This window comes from Pagrus major, chromosome 8, assembly GCF_040436345.1.
Source record: "Pagrus major chromosome 8, Pma_NU_1.0".
NCBI lineage: Eukaryota > Metazoa > Chordata > Actinopteri > Spariformes > Sparidae > Pagrus > Pagrus major.
In genome coordinates, this window is record NC_133222.1 from 22,584,310 (window position 1) to 22,603,789 (window position 19,480).

The 19,480-nt window shown below is 43.2% G+C and overlaps 2 protein-coding genes across 3 annotated transcripts; both read right to left on the reverse strand.

Moving 5' to 3' along the window:
• Positions 1–272: 272 nt before the first annotated feature.
• LOC141001155 (bromodomain-containing protein 1-like) lies at positions 273–12,886 on the reverse strand. 2 transcript variants are annotated; one of them, XM_073472140.1, is made up of 12 exons: positions 12,630–12,886; positions 8,927–10,317; positions 8,498–8,654; positions 8,283–8,402; positions 7,228–7,356; positions 6,483–6,795; positions 5,468–6,223; positions 5,237–5,363; positions 4,606–4,736; positions 3,837–3,931; positions 3,375–3,529; positions 273–1,975 (listed from the first exon to the last, which is right to left on the reverse strand). In XM_073472140.1, exons 2-12 carry the CDS (start codon positions 10,297–10,299, stop codon positions 1,786–1,788), a joined length of 3,546 nt encoding a protein of 1,181 aa, XP_073328241.1. In that variant the 5' UTR covers positions 10,300–10,317; positions 12,630–12,886; the 3' UTR covers positions 273–1,785. The 2 variants fall into 2 exon arrangements, with proteins under 2 accessions (XP_073328241.1, XP_073328240.1); XM_073472139.1 differs by lacking the exon at positions 3,837–3,931.
• Positions 12,887–14,107: 1,221 nt separating this feature from the next.
• On the reverse strand, positions 14,108–19,173 carry ftsj1 (FtsJ RNA 2'-O-methyltransferase 1). Its single transcript, XM_073472927.1, has 11 exons — positions 19,119–19,173; positions 18,479–18,616; positions 18,038–18,107; positions 17,710–17,830; positions 17,532–17,610; positions 16,611–16,663; positions 16,487–16,540; positions 16,273–16,375; positions 15,905–15,988; positions 15,551–15,654; positions 14,108–14,649 (listed from the first exon to the last, which is right to left on the reverse strand). The coding sequence occupies exons 2-11, from the start codon at positions 18,597–18,599 to the stop codon at positions 14,476–14,478; spliced, it is 963 nt and encodes a 320-aa protein (XP_073329028.1). The 5' UTR covers positions 18,600–18,616; positions 19,119–19,173; the 3' UTR covers positions 14,108–14,475.
• Positions 19,174–19,480: the final 307 nt, after the last annotated feature.

A 19,480-nucleotide genomic window follows, 5' to 3' on the forward strand; every position in this document is an offset into this window, starting at 1 on the left:
AAAATAATAATTTTAAAAAATTAACTAGAATAATAAAAAATGTATACAAAACAAATAAATAAGAAAAATTAAAAAGATACTAAAATATAGCCTGTAAAATTTAATTTTAAAAAAGGACACAAGGGTAATTAAAAGAAAAATAATAAGTATACAAACAATAAAAACAAAAGAACTGGCTTTAAAAAAGACAGTATAATAGAAATTTAAATATGAAAAAATATTTATAAAAAGTGTCTTAAAATGCACAATAATAAATACCAGGACACGCTCAATCAGTGATTCAATAACATATTTAATTTTTCAGTGTTTTAGTATAAAAATCCCACCGGCCTGCCGTCAGCTGGTTTCCGCTCCCATTGGCTATAACTGTGGTTTTTCCCAGAGAATCAGCTAAAGTACCAAATCTATTTACACACAACATCCACATCCAGAGGGGCCAAGCAAAACAGGAAGTCTACCCATCGCTACCCTGCCAAAAATAAAACATCAAACACTATCACCTCACCGCTCAGATTTAATGCTATTAATTCAAAAAAATAAAAAAAATTCTCACAAAACAACAGAAGAGGAAGGGCCTCTACATATGGCTCCTTGTGTGCCCGTAGTATTTTCTTACAATACTCTCTCTATAAAGTAATGCATATACATTTTCTGCTTTACAATAAATTAGTACAGGCACATTCTCTTCTCTCCTACAGCTGACTGTAGTTCAGTTGAGGTGGAAAAGATGATTCTGTGACGTTTTACAGACGACTTGAACTCATCACAGCACACAAACAAAAAGGCTGAAAACCTGGAAAACACAACGAAACTGTAAAATAAAAAAAAAGAAAGTAACACATTAGTGGGAAACCTGTGGGCAGCAGATTTTTGGTTTTGGTGTGAATGATGCACTTTAGGCATTTTAAACTTTTGAGAGCATCTATATAGATTTTATATAAATATGTACAAACGAAAAGTAGTCCAGTAAAAACATTCAGTAAAAAAAAAAAAAAAAAAATGCACACAGACAAAAAAATTAATGCCAAAGACAAAAGAACTTGAAGCTTGAGAACTCAATAACTTACAAAAACCGTAAAAAAGGAGCTGAAATAAAAATGTTCATTACAGTATGCATGTTTGTTTTTCTCTCTGTAGAGATAGCACCAGCAGAAAGGCCGACAGCATCAGTGCCGGCGACAACGTGGATCATCATCACCTCCGACTGTATAAATATCTGAACACCATGTACCAAAACAAACTGAGGGAGTGAATAAATTAGTGTCAGGCCTTGTACAGGATATTTACAGGAGCTGCTGCAGTCACACGCACACTGATGGACATTGTCGTGGCAGTGAGACGGTCGCAGCAGTCTTGCAGCACATTTAAGGAGGTCAGAGGTCAAACTCTGACACATTCAACAGGTTTAGACCCGTGATTTTTCGGTCCTCACAGCCCAAGTTTGAGTTTTTTAAAATTCTTTCACCTTTTTGCACTCGCTAACCGAGTCGTTTTCGTTGCATAGCTCTTTGACAAAACAAGATGGCCGTCACAAGCTACAGTATATCGGACATTAGGGACAGATGTGCAGGGAAACATGAAAACGATCCAGTTCCAGTTTGCAGGAAATGGTAAACATGACAAGTGTGTGTTTGTTGTGCGTATGAGGCAGAAACTGAACGCTCTGCTGTGACGGTGTTCAAAACAAAAAGATGAAAGGACAAAGAGGAGAGATGGATGATGGGATGATTTCAGAGGTGGTGGGTGGGTGGAAAAGGGGATGGGGGGGGGGGGGGGGGGGGGGGTTCAGTCCGTGATGGCGAGGCCAGCTCTCGGCTCCAGCTCGCCACTGACACGGTGCAGGTGGTTCATGGCTCGGTCAAAGGCGAGCCGCACAGCTTTTCGGATGCCGGAGGAACGAGCCTCCTTTAGCTTAATTTTGTCCAGCGTCTGGTTGATCCCGAAGGGAGCTATCTTGGATCTAGGAAGCCATTGCCTGAAGAGAGAGAAGAAAGAGAAGACGGTTCAGTGTGTCTTGTTTCAGACTACATCAGTGACCTCACAGTTTATGTTCTGCTGACTCTATCACATGTACTGTTCCTCGCTCCTGGACTACAGCTTCAGTGATGATTCACTTAGTTCAGAACATTGTCAACTGAACAGAGAAATGGACATAATGTCAAGGCAGGGTTTTAATTTGTGAGTGAGGCTGTGTGTACTGAGAACCGTGGTGGAAATGCACATTCAACAATTCTTCCATTAACAACAAACACTTTCTAATAAACTGATACATCAGACAAAGGTCAAAGCTATAGAGGTCCAGCAGCAACAGACAGTTGGCACCAGAGATGAGTTAATTAAATGTGTTTTATAATCAGCTGCATTACTTTGTTATATGCTTTAGCTTAAAATGGACCAATTGGACCTTATGTGTGTGGGTGTAAAGGCTCTGATCAACCTAATATTACATGATGATGTGATGGTCTTTTCAACATTGATTAACCCCTTTCTATCCAATCTACACATGCTTACCCATAATAAATATTTAGGATTGGGTAGGCTGCCAAACGACTTCCTCTAGTGTCCACAAGATAGAACTGTCATCAGTAATGAGTGGGTGCAGGTTATCCTGTTTGTTTCACGCTACAAACTTCATTTTGATCCCGCGCTCATTTGCCTGTTAAAGCTTCAGCATTATTACACTGTTAATGACAACTCAACACTGCCTGTATCAGTTTAAAACTAACAGCCCTCCAGTGTTTCAGTGGACAGAAACCCTTTTGCTCTCACGCTTTTATTGTGAAACTTCACTTGCAAGGTTACCCGTCACACTTGAAATGTTGCTCCTAACACCTTTTCTCAAGTTGCACTGGGCTTGAGTCTTACTTTATTTATTATTTTCATGTTAAACTTTGAAAAAAGTTAAGTTGAATGGTTGTGAGAAATAAAAATTCAATGCATCACAGTTGTCCTGATGGATTGTCACGTGTGACACCTAGTGGTAAAATCTGGTATTACTAGTCTGGTATATGGCTTCATATCAAACCAGTTTGAAATGTTTCCGTTTTTACATCGGCCTCACCATAATCACTACATTTATCCTAACAATGCATTTATCCCCCCCCCCCACCCCAAAAAAAATAAGATGTTTGGGTGTTGTTGCTGATCTAAATGTTACCAATTCAGTGTTATTGTGTGTTAATTGTGTTTACCATCTTAGAAAATACAGTAATAGTAAGAGGACAGTTTAAGCATGTCCAGAAAGCAGCTGCCAGAGATTTAACAAAGCAGCAGAAATACGAATACATCACACCCCTGCTTTCTTTTAAGCGTTTTCAGATTCTTCTTATTTTACTTTTTTACTCTTTTTCAGAGTGAGTCGGTGAGTTCCTCACCAGCTGCGCCTGCTGTCGAAGAAGTGGACGAGGAAGAGTTTCTCTGCGGACCTGAACTGCATCCGCTCTCCGGCTCTGAGAACGTCCGGCGGCGGCTGGGGAAGCTCCACCCCGTTGTGCTGACACACCATCCTCTGTACTCTGGGCTCCATGATCTGTGAGGGTCAAACAGAGAGGGGTGGAGACTGAGTGAAACCGCCTCCTCAGAATAACACTGTGGAGTGAATCCTGGTGGCAGCGGCTGCAGAAAAGAAGCCCGCACTCAGAGACACAAGCATGCAAGGCCGAGTCGAGCCGAAAACGCTCTGAGCGAAGCGGCCGACTCCACACACACAAAGCAGTCCATGATCGGCCAGCTGGAAGCTCCTGCATGGCTGTGAGCACAAATCACGAGCTACAGCACGCACAATGGCAGAGGGGCAGATGGGTAATGAGACACAGAGGGGACCAGCACTCACTCACCAGGGCGGGGTAGGAGGGATATCCACTACACTTAGCCCAAACTAGTTTAAGAGGCTCCAGAACAAATGGAGAAGCAGCGGTGGGCTTCCACACCTCTACAGGAACAACAACAAGCAAGTTATGAAGTATTCAGTGCAACAGACAGAGAGCACAGCCAGTCTGAACAAACAGCCATGCACACAGAGAGGAGGACACACACACACACACACACACACACACACACACACACACACACACACACGTTTTTTAAAGATTAGCTTCAAAAAACAGGGATTGGACATTGTTGATATGAGACTATAATTCACTGAACCCACAGAGAAAATAATAACAGACTTCACTTCACTTCCTCCTTGTCCATCAAAGGTTTCCTGTTTCTGGACTCTTTGTTCATTCACCACTTCCTTTATGAATTAAACCTGCATCTTTTCATCTTTACCTCAGAGGACCGTGGACCTTAATTTGGTGAGCTGTGATGAGCTGCTGCTTCAGTAAAATTGTCTTTTGGAAGACTTTTACACGAGACACTGGATGCTCAAAATAATAATCCACTGCACAGCTCCTTGGTCACACAGGTGGAACAGCAGAACAAGTGAAGTAAGGGAGAAAAAATAAAAACGATGCATGGTAGCACATGAACACTATTAGAAGGAGAGGGACTTTTTAATAAGGTTAGTAAATGTCCTCAGCAGTCAGAGAGAAGAGTTGACCAATCAAAGCGTGTCATGCTGTTTGAAACACATTCATCAGATGACCCTCATAACTGACTCACCTGATGAGATCTTGGCAGCTTTGGTGAACTCTCCGTTCTCGATGCAGGTCATCAGAGTGCTTTTGTCGTCCACGGTGCTCCGTCGAGCCGCCGCCGGCCGTCCTTTACCACTTTTTGGAACGATGACAGTGCTGAAAGAGATGAGAGGAAAGCTAGGTAAGGACAATGTTAAGGAAACACAACATGTGGTCTGTAGGAAGAAACATTACATTGTAATGTAGCTGTGCAATATTTTGTATACTTTTCAGTGTTAGATTAACCCTCTTTGGCTTTCCCTGATTACATCAGTGTCACCCAGAACCAAATATACTCTATGTACCAATGCATAATGTACAAGAGATATAATAAATGAAAATAAACAGAAAAACAGGTTCATTTGTTTTCGTGTTCTTGTATTTAACTTGATAAATAAGTGACAAAATGACCTTACTCCATTAAAAACTAATGGGGTCCAACCCCAAAGGTTACCTTCCAGCTCAGAGACGTGTGTTGAAGAGAAATTCAGTTTTCACACAATTTTCATCTCAGCTATTTACTTGGTCAGTATCATGTTCAAAATAATGGACAAAACTATTCAAATAATAATAAATAAACTGGAACTTCGGCTCTGGATGTTTCCTCCCAAACTCACCTCGTGCCGCAGAGGACACTTCCACTGGAGGAGATGCTTGATTCAGAGGCACAGCGCCGGCGAGGCTCAGGCAGGCGAGGAGACGGTAAGATTTCCTCCTCCTCCACCACAAAACCGTTTGCTATTCCTGAAGGGAAAAAATAGGAAACTTTACACAGCGTAGTAGTGTAGGGTTAAGGTGCATCGGTACTCTTAGAATCAAAACATGACAACTGTTCTCCGAGTGGGTACCTGTGCCGAGGCGTTTTATCGGCGACTCCTCGTCATCGTCCTCGCCGTCGGCGCTGCTGCTCCGTGTTCTTTTCTTCGGCAGGAGGAGCGTCTCCAGTCGGGGGATCACCACTGACAGGAAGGTTTTGGTGCCCAGGGGCGGCGGCGACACAGCGGATGCCTCTTGGGTCTTGGGTGGTTTCTGGGGGCTGGCGCTCTTGGACTTGCGGAAGAGGTTGTTTGTCCGTCGGTTGCAGGCTCCAGAGGCTTCGGCGTGGAGGTCGCCATTGAGGATCAGTGGGTCTGGGATGTGCCCATTGGGGGTATCCAGGGGCACTGAGGTAGATGTGTCTGTGTCGCCATCGAGCTCCATGGGAGCATGGTCCACGCTGGTTTTGACCACCTTCAGGGGGGGCGGCTCCGAGTCGCTGGGCGAGATATCGATTTGCGACAGTGAGGTTAACAGCTCCAACGATGGCGGGGGTAAAGACTTCTCCTCCTGTGGCGTGCAGGGCTCTACCGGAGGTTCAGGTAGTGGTTTCTCCTCCAACTCTGTTGCGACAGGTTCCGGGGCAGCAGGCAGTGTTGTTGGGAGGGACTTCTTTAGGCTCATTTCGCTGCGGACCTCCATGATGGTCTTCTTCAGCAGTTTGAGCCGCTTGCTGCGGGACGGGCTGTGTTTCATGGCTCTGCTCAGGTCCAGCTTCTCCAGCAGCTCCTTCAGCTGATCCTCCAGAGGAGTCCGCTGACGGTAGGTGGGGGTCAGCAGACGGTCCACTGAAAGAGAGAGATTCACATGACATCACAGCATTATCTCCATTACATCACTCCAGCACTTCTATTTCATCTGCAACTGATATGCCCAACACAAGGTGAAAGAACTCTTCAAACTGTCAAAAAACACAAAGACATTCTGTAACCAACAAGTCTTTGCAGTGGAGGAACTGGGACCAGATGATGTTTGAAGATTGTACTTGAGAAATCACCAGTCATCGATTTTCAATATTGCCATTGACAAATTTCTGGTTCAACTTACCGTCCTCCCAGGAGAAGGGCGGCGGCGCCTCCTGTTTTGGGGCTTCGGGCAGATGTAACCCGCTGGCGAAGTCGAAGCCGATTCTGTCGGCCTCTCTGCGGGCCCTGCGGAGGATGACTCCTCCGTGGTCCTGCATCCGCTGAGCTGCCTTGTAGAAAAACGTGTCCTTGGAGTTGTACGACATGCAGTTGGCGATGATGAGGTTGAAGTCGTCCTCGAAGTCCTCCAGGCTCCTGTAGTTGTGAAGGTCGATTCGTTTCCTCATGGTGGAGAAGTCCATGGGGTTCTTGATGTGGTCCGGGTAGTCAGGAACCTGCAGGAGACACGAGACACGTTGGAGGCTGCAGACTGTTTGAGAAGATCACTTACAGGGATTCACTTTCAGGAATTCCTGAAGAAGTCAAAAATCTACTTTTAGTTGGAACTTACAACTTACCTCATTAGCATGTCTACACTTGTGTTTTTCACAATAAAGGATTAAAACACATGTCGGAAGTGGTGTGTCTGTATCAACAGTAGCTTTATCTAATGAACAGTGCAGAAAAAAATCTACTGGGCTTCAGCTGTGGGAAGACACCAGTTCTGTCAAATTAAATGTTAACAACTTTTCCTGGACATTTTAGTCTATTTAATCATCTCCGGGATTTGAATGTAGAGCTGCATTACGTTATTTACCAGGACATGTAGTAACTCTAGTTTTGGGACCACAACAATGTCACAGGACAGGCAGAAAATGGTTTCAGACCTCTTTGATGTTGACGGGCTGAGCGAAGATACTGTACTGGTCCTTCTCCTGCAGCTGACTGAGCACGGCTCGCAGCAAGATGTTGAAGGGGGTCAACTGGTATTCCAGCGCCGACTGCTGCTGCTTCATCTGACGGGAAAACACACAGTCAAACAACTCTGTACGGTGACCCTAAGTTTCAATACATGTGAACAGGATCAAGTACGATTGATGGTCACAGTGCAGTGTTTATATTCATATTGAGCGTAAAATGGATTTATGTCACTTTCTTGGTGTGAATGTTGCTGTTTTTTGTACAAACAGCCTCTAAAAATCAGTACATCATGTGTTTGTAGCAATTTATTCAAGTGGTCAAATTTGTGAGCGTAAGACGAGGTGAACATTAGCCTTACATTGTGTCCGAAGACACCGTTAAAACAAAAATCTGGGAGGTTTTTGGTGAAACTGAAAGCAACTATACAACACTTTAATTATAACTATTATTTATTGACAATTGATAAAGTGTAACAACAAACCTTTAGTGAAAGTAACTTTTAATCAATTAGGACTGACAGGGTTACTGTGGGCTGTGCGTCAGTAAATGTTAATAATGTAATGTAAATAATAGTAATGAGGTTAGTAAAGCTGCAATAATTAGTTAGTCAAAGAAAAGTAATTGGCAACTATTTTGATAATGGATTTATCGGTTCAGTCATTTTTTTTAACAAACTTGTCAAACATTTCCTGGTTTCAGCTTCATCAATTCAAGGATTTTCTTCACTTCTTTGACAGTAAATGAAGATTCTTGTTGAAGGACAAAAGAAGCAATTTGAATCGCTTCGGGCTCTGATTCTGATGAGCATTTTTTACAACATCTTAGAGACTGAATAACTGATTAATCATGAAAATAATGGGCAGATTAATCAATAATGAAAATGATTATTAGTTGCAGCCCTGCTCGTGTTTTTCAATAATCCAGACAGAAAATCTATTGTCATTATTTGTAGATTCCTTGATTTTAAATGAAGCTTTAAACTTTGTGATGCAGAAGCAGTAAATGTTGAAAAGACTCTCACCTCCTCCCTCTTCAGCTTCTCTCTCTTCCTGATGAGCTCCAGCAGCAGGCGAGCTCGCTCCAGGTCGTGGCGAAGGCGGTGCCACTCCTTCAGCTGCTCCTTCAGTGCCTGGTTGTTCTCCTGCAAAAAAGGCACAAACACACATTTTTCAGTGACAACTACATTGAAAGGTAATGCTCCACTGTGAGAAGCCAGCGAGCGTCAGCAGCACTGACCATCTGCTTGGCTTTGGGCGGCTGAGGGTTGGCCTGTAGCCTGCGGATCAGCGGCACATTGTTCCTCGACTGCCTCTTCTGCACCCAGTAGCTCAGCACCCGCTCAACGAACAGACGCTTCCTCTGAACCGCCACCTGGTTCAGGATGGTGTCAAAACTGACCCACAGGGAAACAAAAGGAGATGTTTAATCAATAAATACTTCCGTCAGTATTCAGAGATAACCTGAACAGAAACACAATCTAACAAGCTTTACATGTTTATTCTTTATGGCTGGAATAAGTTGTGATCAGTTATATCTCTGAATGACTGACTACTTGTGTTTCTTTACCCATCAAACATCAAGGGAAAACTTCACTGAACATGACGTGCATAAATTAATTAATGTGATAGATGCGTTCTGGAGTCCTGTTGCCTGTTGCCTGCCTACCTTGATGCAGTGATACTGGGCCCAGAGTTGGTGGGGGCCTCAGGTTCTGGCTCTGGTTCGGGCTCCGCTCTTTTAGTCTTCTTCTTCTGCCAGCCCTTGCTCCGGGCCTTCCCCCTCTTGTCTGCCCGCTTGTGGCAGGCTCCATTTTTCGGGTGTGGCTCCTCGTAGATGTTGAGTGGCCGGCGATCACAGCCTTCAGGCGTGTGGCTGCAGCAGTAGGCGGTCTTTTTCACAGAAAAGGTGGTGGCACCGGACGGTGTCACCTCTTTCACAGGCTCCATCTTCATGTAGAGGCCGGCCTTTTGGGCACAGCTGACATGGAAGGCAGTGTAACAGTTGATCTTATCGCACTGGATGCATGCTCCCGCACCTTTCTCTTTACACAGGTAACAGGTGAGCTTCCAGCGTGCTGGTGGGATGTTACGGACGCCATCAATGGGCTCAATAAAAACCGTGTCAGAGAAACCGACCTCAGGCACCCATAGAGCACAAGCTACATGACCCCAGCGGTCGTCATCAGTCCTCTTCAGAGCTCCACCTCTGTTGGGACAAAAGACGCACTCGGCAGGCCGTGACGGGCACTGCAGGCAGTGTCTGCACAGCCACTGGCCCTCAGGGATGTACGGCACACCGTAACACTCCTGGTGCACGGCGATATTGCAGGAGTCGCAGAAGAGGATGACGTTACTGTCGGCTCCATCTCCGTCCATGCAGATGCAGCAGACAGCGTCCTCATCCACCAGCGACTGCAGGTCGCTCTGACCCTGCGTGGCTGAGTATGACTCCTTCTCAAAGCGGTCCATTAGGAACTCAAACAGGTTGTGCGACACCTGGCTGATGCCCTCGCTCTTCCTCTTCTCGTTGATTAGCTCCAGCCAGGCAAAATCCTCCTCGTCCATGTCATACTCCACCTCCTCATCCAGCTCCTCTGCTGTCCTCTCTGTGTATTTGTAATATGTCGCCGGCCTCCTGGGCACCACCGGCAGGTTGTATTCAACCGTTCTAACCTTTGGCTCCAACAGACCTCCTGCACTACCATGCTGGCCAATACCACCATGTGAGGCCGTGAGTGCTGCGTTCTTCTTCTGCCTGTTGTTTTTGAGACGCACAGAGCGCACCAGGACCTGCTGGGGCTTCTCGTTGTTCTCTTTGTTGCTGTTGCACTCCATGATCTCCTGTGCTGTGGGGTCATCATCAGTGATGACGTCCAGCTTGTCGTAGATGCTGAAGCGGTGCACACGACCGTCCACCTCAAGCTCCACTATTCGCTGAGCCTGTGCATATGTCAGCGTCTCCCGGTTGGGTGATGGCTTGATGGGAGAGGAGTCCCTCTTCAGCACCGCCGGGCGGTGCTGTCGACTTTTTTTCTTCATTTTGAAGCCGTAAAGACCCTGAAAACCGAACAGATGAAACACCAGTGTCAATAACTCACTGATATGGTGTTGTGGCAGCAAAATTTCCTGTCACGGACTCACCCTCTGAAGCAACAACCAGCACACAGAGCAGTGTGAGTTGGGTTTAACAGAACCTGCACTGATGATTAATAACCTTAACCCTCAATGTTGCCTTTCAGGAACAGTGTTGGGCACTTAAAGTTTTTTTACAAGGATGCCAGCAGCTCTTACAGCCCTTCAATCATAGAGGAACATTTAACAATGAAACCCACAACTTTTAGTTACAGCGTTTTATTCTGTTCTGTGAGTCTCCCTTAAAGACACTTTGAGGATTTCTATGAGCTGCTTACAAGATTTCTGAACAATTTATCAAAAGACATTCACCGAAAGTGTTGAGCAATTGAGCCTGCATTAAGATTTAAATGCAACATTGGGCAAACTATCAGTATGTTCAACATGCAATCATAATGACACTCAACTGGTTTTACAAGTGAATCTTTGGCAACATATATCTGGTGATGCTGGTGATGCAAATGTCCTGACTACATTAAGGCTGTGTATCTGTGCCACTGTGATACCTGACTCTCTGTGCCGATACCAAAACTATTTCCATTACTTTAGTTTAGGAATTTCCTAAAATGGTATGCTAAACACATCAGTACTAAATCGAGAACTTTGACTTCAAATAATTAAGTAATAAAGATTTAAAAAGACTTTTCTGATTTAATTCAGGAACTATTCGATCAAAGATACACACTTTATACTGCCTGTACAACATTTTCAATATCAGTGGCTTCAGATCACATCTTTATCCAGCAACATGCTGCTACTAAAATGAAACTGATGAAATTGAGGACAGTTCACCAGAAGCCCAGATGACCATGAGGTCCTTTCTGTCAAGTGACTACAAAAACAACTGCACACAAGTCGTGGCTGTATCCTGCGATTCACAGTAGGGTATGGCAACAATATACTCAGATTTGAGAAGCTCAGCTCTTGTCATAGTAACAGATATGTGTTTATGTTTGCTTACCTGTGTCAAGCTGTATGTCTGTGTTTGTATCCTCCTGTACATTTGTTGTCTGCACTGTATGTTAGTAGACTGGCAGTTACTGAGCTGAATCCCATGTTTGTTTCAGCATTAGCGCTTCAACTATCTTTATCTGCTCAACAGCTATGTTCTTGAATAAATGATTATTCAAGAAGGTGAAAATGTCCATCAGTTTCCCAGAGCCTATTTTGACATGTTTAAATGCCTATCTTTGTCTGACTGACACTCAAAAACCTTAAGATACTCAGTTAGCTCTCATACAGGATGAAGCAAACCAGCTAATACCTGGCCTTTAACCTCAAGAATGTCTGGAATTTCGCTTAGATAACAAGTTAAACGGCAGTTTTATCATTAAAACTGTAATGCATTCTCAATGTTTTTACAAATGATTTCATCTCTGTGTTTGTGTGTGTATCCGCCTGTAACCTTACATTTGCTCTCTGCACTGTGTGGGAACACTGAAAACAAATTCCTTTAACCTGTCGACATACTTGGCCTCTTCTGTTGTGCAGCTAAATCAGCATGCAGCTACAATCGTGGCCTTACAGGGACAAAAGGGACATGAAGCTGAGCAGGGAGCTTTAAATGTGAACCCCAGTGTCAGTCTCATTTTTGTTCTCAACATGCTTTCAGTCTACTAACTGAATGTTGTAACAGTACAGGGGGGCGGAAACGGACTGCATGTGATAAGGTTCACTGGATGAATGAAAGAAATGTGACGAGAGCAGCACACCTCAAAACCGAGCCGATGATCGGCTCAGCTAGCAGTGCTGAAGCCGCTGACAGCGGGTTGTTGTTGGATATCAGCGGCCAACAGCACAGCGGCTTCAACTCGCCCAGCTTCTCTCTGACTGTGTACTGAACGGTGCCTGCTAGCCACGGCTAATGTTAGCATCGCTCAATCGAACCCCAACGTTGATCTATGTGATTAATCGATGTTGCTTCAACGTTATAAACGAAACACGGGTTTGTTACAGGAAATGACGACCCGGTCACGTCCTCTCATATGACGGCGGCACCTCCGGTCGCCGGTTAAACGCATTAGGACACTCCGTCCACAAACCGGGCTAACGTTAGCCTGCTAGCATTACACCTAACTGAGGGGGGAGGAAATATGGCGACCAACACAACAAGAAAATGCCTCGAGAGACAAGGGTGGCTTTTTCCCAGAGCAGCGAGCATTGGTTTTGAGTTTAAACCCATGTAGACTGTAGAGGGGTGACATTCACAGGTGAGGGCAGAGTGAGGCTGGACTTACCTCGGTATTTTCACGAATTCTGCTTGTTAAAACAGCAGCAATGGCGGCGCGGCCTGTGGAGCAAAGCGACAGTTAAATCCACATTCAGTCCGCTCATCCAACAGCGGCCGCGGCTCGCGCTGAACCGAGTCAAACTTGAAGGTAACCGGCAGGTATCCAGGGCGACGGAGCCGGTCTCGGGTGTTATACTGTAATCAGGTTGAACACTGATCGATAGGACTGATCAGAAGCAGTTGGAAGTGGTGGAGCTCAGCAGCTGCCCGAGCTTCTCTTCCCCCAACAACAATGCGGTTGTGTGAATCTTTACGCCGTGACGTCACCGCGTACACAGGAAACCCGGAAGTCGCCACTACGGCTTTCGTAGGGGATTTACAGTACAAGTACTTTTATTTCTAACAATATGTATATTCCAGAGAAAACGGGCGTTTTTAATAACTGAAACACTTATATGTGCTTGGTTTGAGGGACCAGGTAACTGAACAGGGGATTTTAAAGGAAACATTGTGTTACTCTATGTTTTTGTTACTGTTAACTGTGTGGTGGCCCTGAAGTGCAGATCACAAACTGCCCTGATTATACTCAATGTGGGGCTGAGTCAGTATAACCTACAGTGTGTCACTGTCTGTTCATTGGAATAAAGGAACATGTCTGCCAGGGCAGCTGTGTGGCTCACTGATGTGTTATTAATAGGTTTTGGACAACAATGGAGCTCTATGGCACAGAGGAGCAAGAGGCAGCAGGCTTTGGATGCACACGTAATACACATTAGTAATATCAAATCATTGTTAGTTTGGGTTTGCAAATGGGTTTTGTTGACAGGAAGAAAAATATAGAATCACTAGAGTTGTGCTTTTATCACTGGCTGCGCAGAGACTTGATGCTAAAGGCTTTTCCTGTTTTGGGATTTTACTTCCAGAACCACTGATCAGAACTAGTTTCATTTCAGATTGGAAAAATAGGACATTATTACTCACTGTCAATTTTCACTGAACCCGCTATGTGATTGTTCAAAACCTGTATATATAACTATATATATAGTTGCTTGTGGAAGTTAGGATAAACACACTCTTGATACGTTTTATTTCAAATTGACCCACCCAGTTCATGATCTTTGAACAAGTGACATTACAGCTTAGTAGAGATGTTGATAAAGGTTCTCAGTCATCCAGGTCATTGCACCTGGTCTCACCTAGCCTTAGCAACCCACACGAAGGCCGGTTGGGTCAACGACCCACAAGTGGCCCTAACGACTCTGAAACTCAGAGCTCACACGTGTCCTTAATGACACTGATAAAGAACACACCCACACAGAGTGTAAAAGCCTGCAAACTCGAACTGAAGAAGCCTCTTGGATGAGAGGTGAAATGTCTTCAAGGAACTGAAACAAGTCCAGTTGACTACGATACAGCACTTAGAAGCTTAGTAGAGGCGACTTCCTGCAGAGCTGGATGACAAATTAATGTAAACCACAATGCAGATCTGTCTCCAAGAATTTACTTTTATTTTTAAATCCTAAAATATTTACAATTCCTTACGCACAGGACGGTCAGAAAATACTCCACATGAATCAGGAAAAACAATAAAAACGTACTCCTCCGATTGGAAAAACATCCAGTTCAGCAATAGGTCCAGAGCATGTTTCGCCTAGCTTAGCACAAAGGCTGGAGGCAGGAGAAAACTGGGCTGGGCTTGACAAGTCTTGGTCCTATCACAGAAATGAAACAGATATCTATGTTCTCATCTGACAGAAAAGGCTTTCCCAAAAATGCCGGACTGTTCCTTTACTGATAACTCTGCCCTGTCTCCTGGTGTTTTTTTTCCAGTAATCAAGCAGCAGTCAGATGAATCAGGTGGACTCAGCCGGTGGCTCCGTCTCGCCTTGACATTGGTTGGGACAGTTGGACAGAGCATCCTCTTTAGACAGCAGGTTGTTTTTGCGGAGGTGGCAGGCCTGCTGGTAGGGAGGGCGTATGGGTGGCTGGGTGGGAGGGGTGTACTGATACTGTTTGCCAGCATCCAGCTAAAGACAGGGAACAGACAACAGCATGTGAGATTGTGCTTGTGTGAAGAAAAGAAAGAATAATAACTGCATGCATCACTTTGAAACAAGAATCCCTTTAAACAGCCCTAATTCATCCATAATTTACCCCTGAAAACACACCAAACACCCTAATCTACATCGAGGTGTTAAGTCAATAGAGATCCTTTAATCTGTCCATTAATTTTAAAAACTAAACCCTGAAAAACACCTTAAATAGAAAACCCCTTAAATATTAAATAAATGTTAAGGGGTTCATGACTTTCCCCTTAATTCACACATGAATTCAAAATATTTGACAAATCCATTAATGGCCCAGTTTAAGGTGTTGGATCAAGGTTGGATTTTGGTTCAATTTAGACGCCCATCAGAAGGATCGATAATTCAGAGGCTCACTTCATTTGTAGTTTATGAACAGATAAATTAACAGATTATAATATATTAAGGGTTTTCTTAAATGGATTGTCTGAACAGTTTGATCGGTTTTAAAAGGTGTAAAAATTATTTCAGTTTTGAATCACTTTAATACCATTCCTGAATTTCCACCTTAACTGAACAATTAAGGCCTATCATATATACTAATTAATGGTGGCTTTTGTGTCATTTGTTACATTTTAAGAGGTTTCTACCACTTAAAAACTCTTGTCATGCAGATTATCCATCAAAAATCCCATTACATATTACATTCACTTCATTTATCCATTAATTATCCCCTTAATATCACAGTAAATTTTCATTTCAAAGTGTCAATAAATAAAGCAATATAACCTCAGCAGATACAATCAAACAGAGAATAGAATGACAGCTGTTTCAATGATAAAAAAGGAACCATGTTTCTGATTGACTCAGTAAAGACCAGGAGGATAACCCTGCATCATCTCACCTGCAGAGGGTAAGTTCTGTCTGAGTCGAAGGCGCTGAGATCCCCACACGCCAAGAAGGGAACGATGACCCGGTTCGGACCCTCTAACTGGTTAAAGTCCACATCTGAGGCACAGAGAACAGAACCCAGACTGAGAACAGACAGAGGAGAACCAGAGGACCAGGACATGCAGGGTAGCTATAGACTGATCCATATGTGATTTATGCTACTGAGACAGATACGATTATTCAAAACTAAACAGAGACCACATCTGTCATGAGTGGATTTTCTCCTACATTGACACAAGGTTTTACTCATCCTGATCCAGATCAGATATCCTGGACAGATCACGTATGTAAAAGGGCTCCAAGTTACCGTAGGAATGATCCAGCAGAGGGTTGGACATGTTGGGGACGTAACCTTCAGGAGGAAGGTAATTCTGACACACCACGAAGGCCTCTGTTCACAGACAGACACAAAGATACTGAGTAACAACAGAGTTCAACACCACAGGTTCAGATGTGAATTAATGTGGTAAAACCAACGCACAGTTTAATCAGATTTTACTTTAAGTTCAGATATTCAGTGTTTTCAGATTTTACTTCTTTTAAGTTTTGAGTAAAACAGCCGCTTATTTCTTTCACTGGACTGCAACTCATAGTACAAAAGTCAAAAATGTATAAAAATTCTCTAGATGAGTTTGGGGTGAGCCGTGTGATTGGTCAGTGAGGACGGTGTCTCACCAATGCTGGAGTTTCTGCTGCTGCGAGGCTTTGCACAGGTGACACCACTGAAGAAGATCTTCAGCTGAGAGTACAGCAGAGTCACATCTTTACCTCTGAAGATCTGAGACACACAGGGCAGGATGGGGTTAATACAGTCTGATCTGACAGTGGCTATGCCCCACAATGCACCACTGCACGCAAACTATTCACACTGTGGCAAAATTCGACTCACCTTGGCCACAAACGTCCCTCCAGGTTTCAGGACGTGAGTTGTGATGTTCAGAGCCTGAGAGACAAACAGAAGTCAGCATTACATCACAGATTGACAGGTGAATGAAACACACCTCTGTACTTACAGCCAATAGGAGCTGAGCCTGGATGTACTCATCCACATCATGGAGCCCGGTTACTATGGAAACAGAACAGGAAATAACTTTATTATTACATCTTCAGATAACAAACAGGCGTCATCATTGTTAAACACACCTCACAGTAACTCCAAGCAGCATACTTTAATAAGGAGAAAATAAATAAAAAACAGAGAGCAGCAAAGACAAACAAAAAGAGAACAGAAAAAAAAACTACAATATACATTAAACTAACTTTAAGGGGGTTAAATCAATATATCACTTGAGTCCCGGGGAACTTTCTTCAGCTTTTTTAAACAACATTTTCCAAGTCATTTTTAAATACCACAAAACCTGGGGATACTTGACAACATTTTACTTTGAGTATATAAAATGATCTTTGTTTTGCATAAAAACACCAAACGTAACAATAAGATATTCAATACGTATTCATACGTATTACATTCTCTGCACCAGAAACATTCATACACTCTGTCCCCAAAAAGCTTAACAGTGTCCCAGGTCGACCAAAGCTGTTCCTCAGGTTCAATATGTATTTGACAAAATGTATGTTCATTACTATACAAATTAGAATTCACTGCATGGACAAATATTTTTAACTGTTTTAAAATGAAATTCTTTCATTTTAGGTGATTAAGGAAAGTCATGGGTCATTGAAGTTTCCCTCTTTTGCAATGTTGTCAAGACACACAAAAATACGCCGAGTTTAAACATTTCAAAAGAAAAATACTGTGAAAACAACTGCACGCTGAGGTGAGGTGTTTTGAGACCTTTATCATGAATTTCCCAGGGGTAGTGAGAGTGTCAATCGTGGGAATGTGTTATAGATAATTCCTCGTCTTAAATATTCAAAGGGCGACTGAAGAGACTTGAAAGCAGGTGAGGACAGACAGGAAGTGAGCGTCTTACCGTCTGGAGCTCCGTCACACACCACTAGGTCGGCCGGCTGACCCTCAAAATGACGGATTATCTCCTGAGCTGTCGACACCTGAGAGGAGGAAGGTGACAGATCATGTGAAGTCAGCAGCCCTCCACAAATACTACTGGAGTCCTATGAGAGTTACATGTTAATTCCTGATGTCTTTACCTTTGTGATGTCTCCCTGGATCTGAGTGACTCCTGGCAGCGGAGCCATGGCCTGCAGATCAACCGCAACGATCTTCACCTCCTCACCTCCTTCACCCTTCTCACCCTTCTCCTCCCGCCCTCTGAGTGTAAAAACAAAACAATTAATTATTAAAAGGTGGAATTGAAATGCAGAGCTGCACATCATCACAGGAAAACATTTCCTTAACTCAGAATTTAAAATATTTGACTTTATTGTAATTTAAATTTAAATTCAATTGTAGTCACACAGGTGTTTTCTATCCAGTTGAGTATATTTATGTTCATTTAAAAAACAAAAGAAGCAAAACCTGAGTTTCCGGCTGAGGACCTGACTCCAGCTGCCAGGAGCTGCACAAAGATCCACTGCTCTGTTCACACCTTTGAGAGAAAAAGAAACCTTTATCAATTAATTTTTGATAAATCGGACATTTGTTTACAGAGTAAAAGCAATGACAGAGGCATGGATGGATGGCAAAGGAGCCTGGGAGAGCCCTAAAAGGTCAATCCAGAACCAGACCGTTAAAAGGCTCATTTATACCTTTTTCACACATGACATACACATACACAACCATCAAATGTTTGGTTGTTGTCACATGTAAACAGAACTAACATTTTTTGTATCAGCCCCAGGGAGGCGGCTGTAAGGCAGGCGGGAGACCTGTTAGGCGTCTGAAGCCCATGGGGTAATACTCTGCATGTGGACACACGGTAAGAGGAGAGACATGTCTCAGGTGTCCTGTGCCTCTTACCTGTGAACAGGTTGAACTCTTGGTCGAGCTGCAGCAGCTTGAAGGCACTCCTAGCTCTCCAGCCCTCCTCTTTGGCTAGACGGTAGTAAATGTCCCGCTTGTCTTTGGAGGAGCGACCCATCGTGACCTCTGACCCCTCTGATGGAAAACACACACAACCATAAGTATGGTGGTTTCTCTTCTTTCAGTGAAGATTCTATAACAAGATGGATCATTTAAGGATTACAGCTAATGACTGTTTAAAACATTTACTGATACCTCATCCGTTTTTCTATTTTATTATTTTTAATTAATGTTTAAGATGACAAATCTAAAAAAAAAAAAAAAATGTTTAAATCGTTCAGCCAAATTGAAGAGCACGTATTAGTGAATCTAAAACTGTATATAATTATAATTTCATCAACACAACTATTGTGCTGCAGACGGTTAACATGGTCTTTTTCACTTTTTAAACGGAGTTTGGTGTCAAGCATAGAAGAGGACACATTTCACGGCTGTCAGAGCTTATTGTCTCATGTTAGGTTAGTGTCTGTCTCTGAATTGAATATAAACACATTTATAGTAAACAATACACGCAAAACAATACCATAACTTATGTTTAAACCACATTTTTAGGCCATTTACTATCTGTGTTACATACTGTTCACGTGCTGTTCCGGTGTTGACGATGAAAAGACCCCTGGTGATAGCTGTCCCAGAAGCGCCTGTTCAAAATTACATTGCCAAAAATCACCAACCCCGCTAAAAGATTAAATATTGTCTTTTAAAAGAAAAACTTATACATTATAATAATAATACATATTTACCAATAAGCTAAGTTAAAAAATAATTGAATATTTTCTTTTGTTTTTTCTTTTTTTGCTTTACAGTATTTCCAGGCTTGTCTTCTCAGTAGCGGCCACATGGTGTCGCTGCAGATACATGAAATTGCTCGACCAAGGCGCTGAAAGGAATAATCACAGAAAACATAAGTGATTAATTGGTCCAAGTAAAAGACATTTT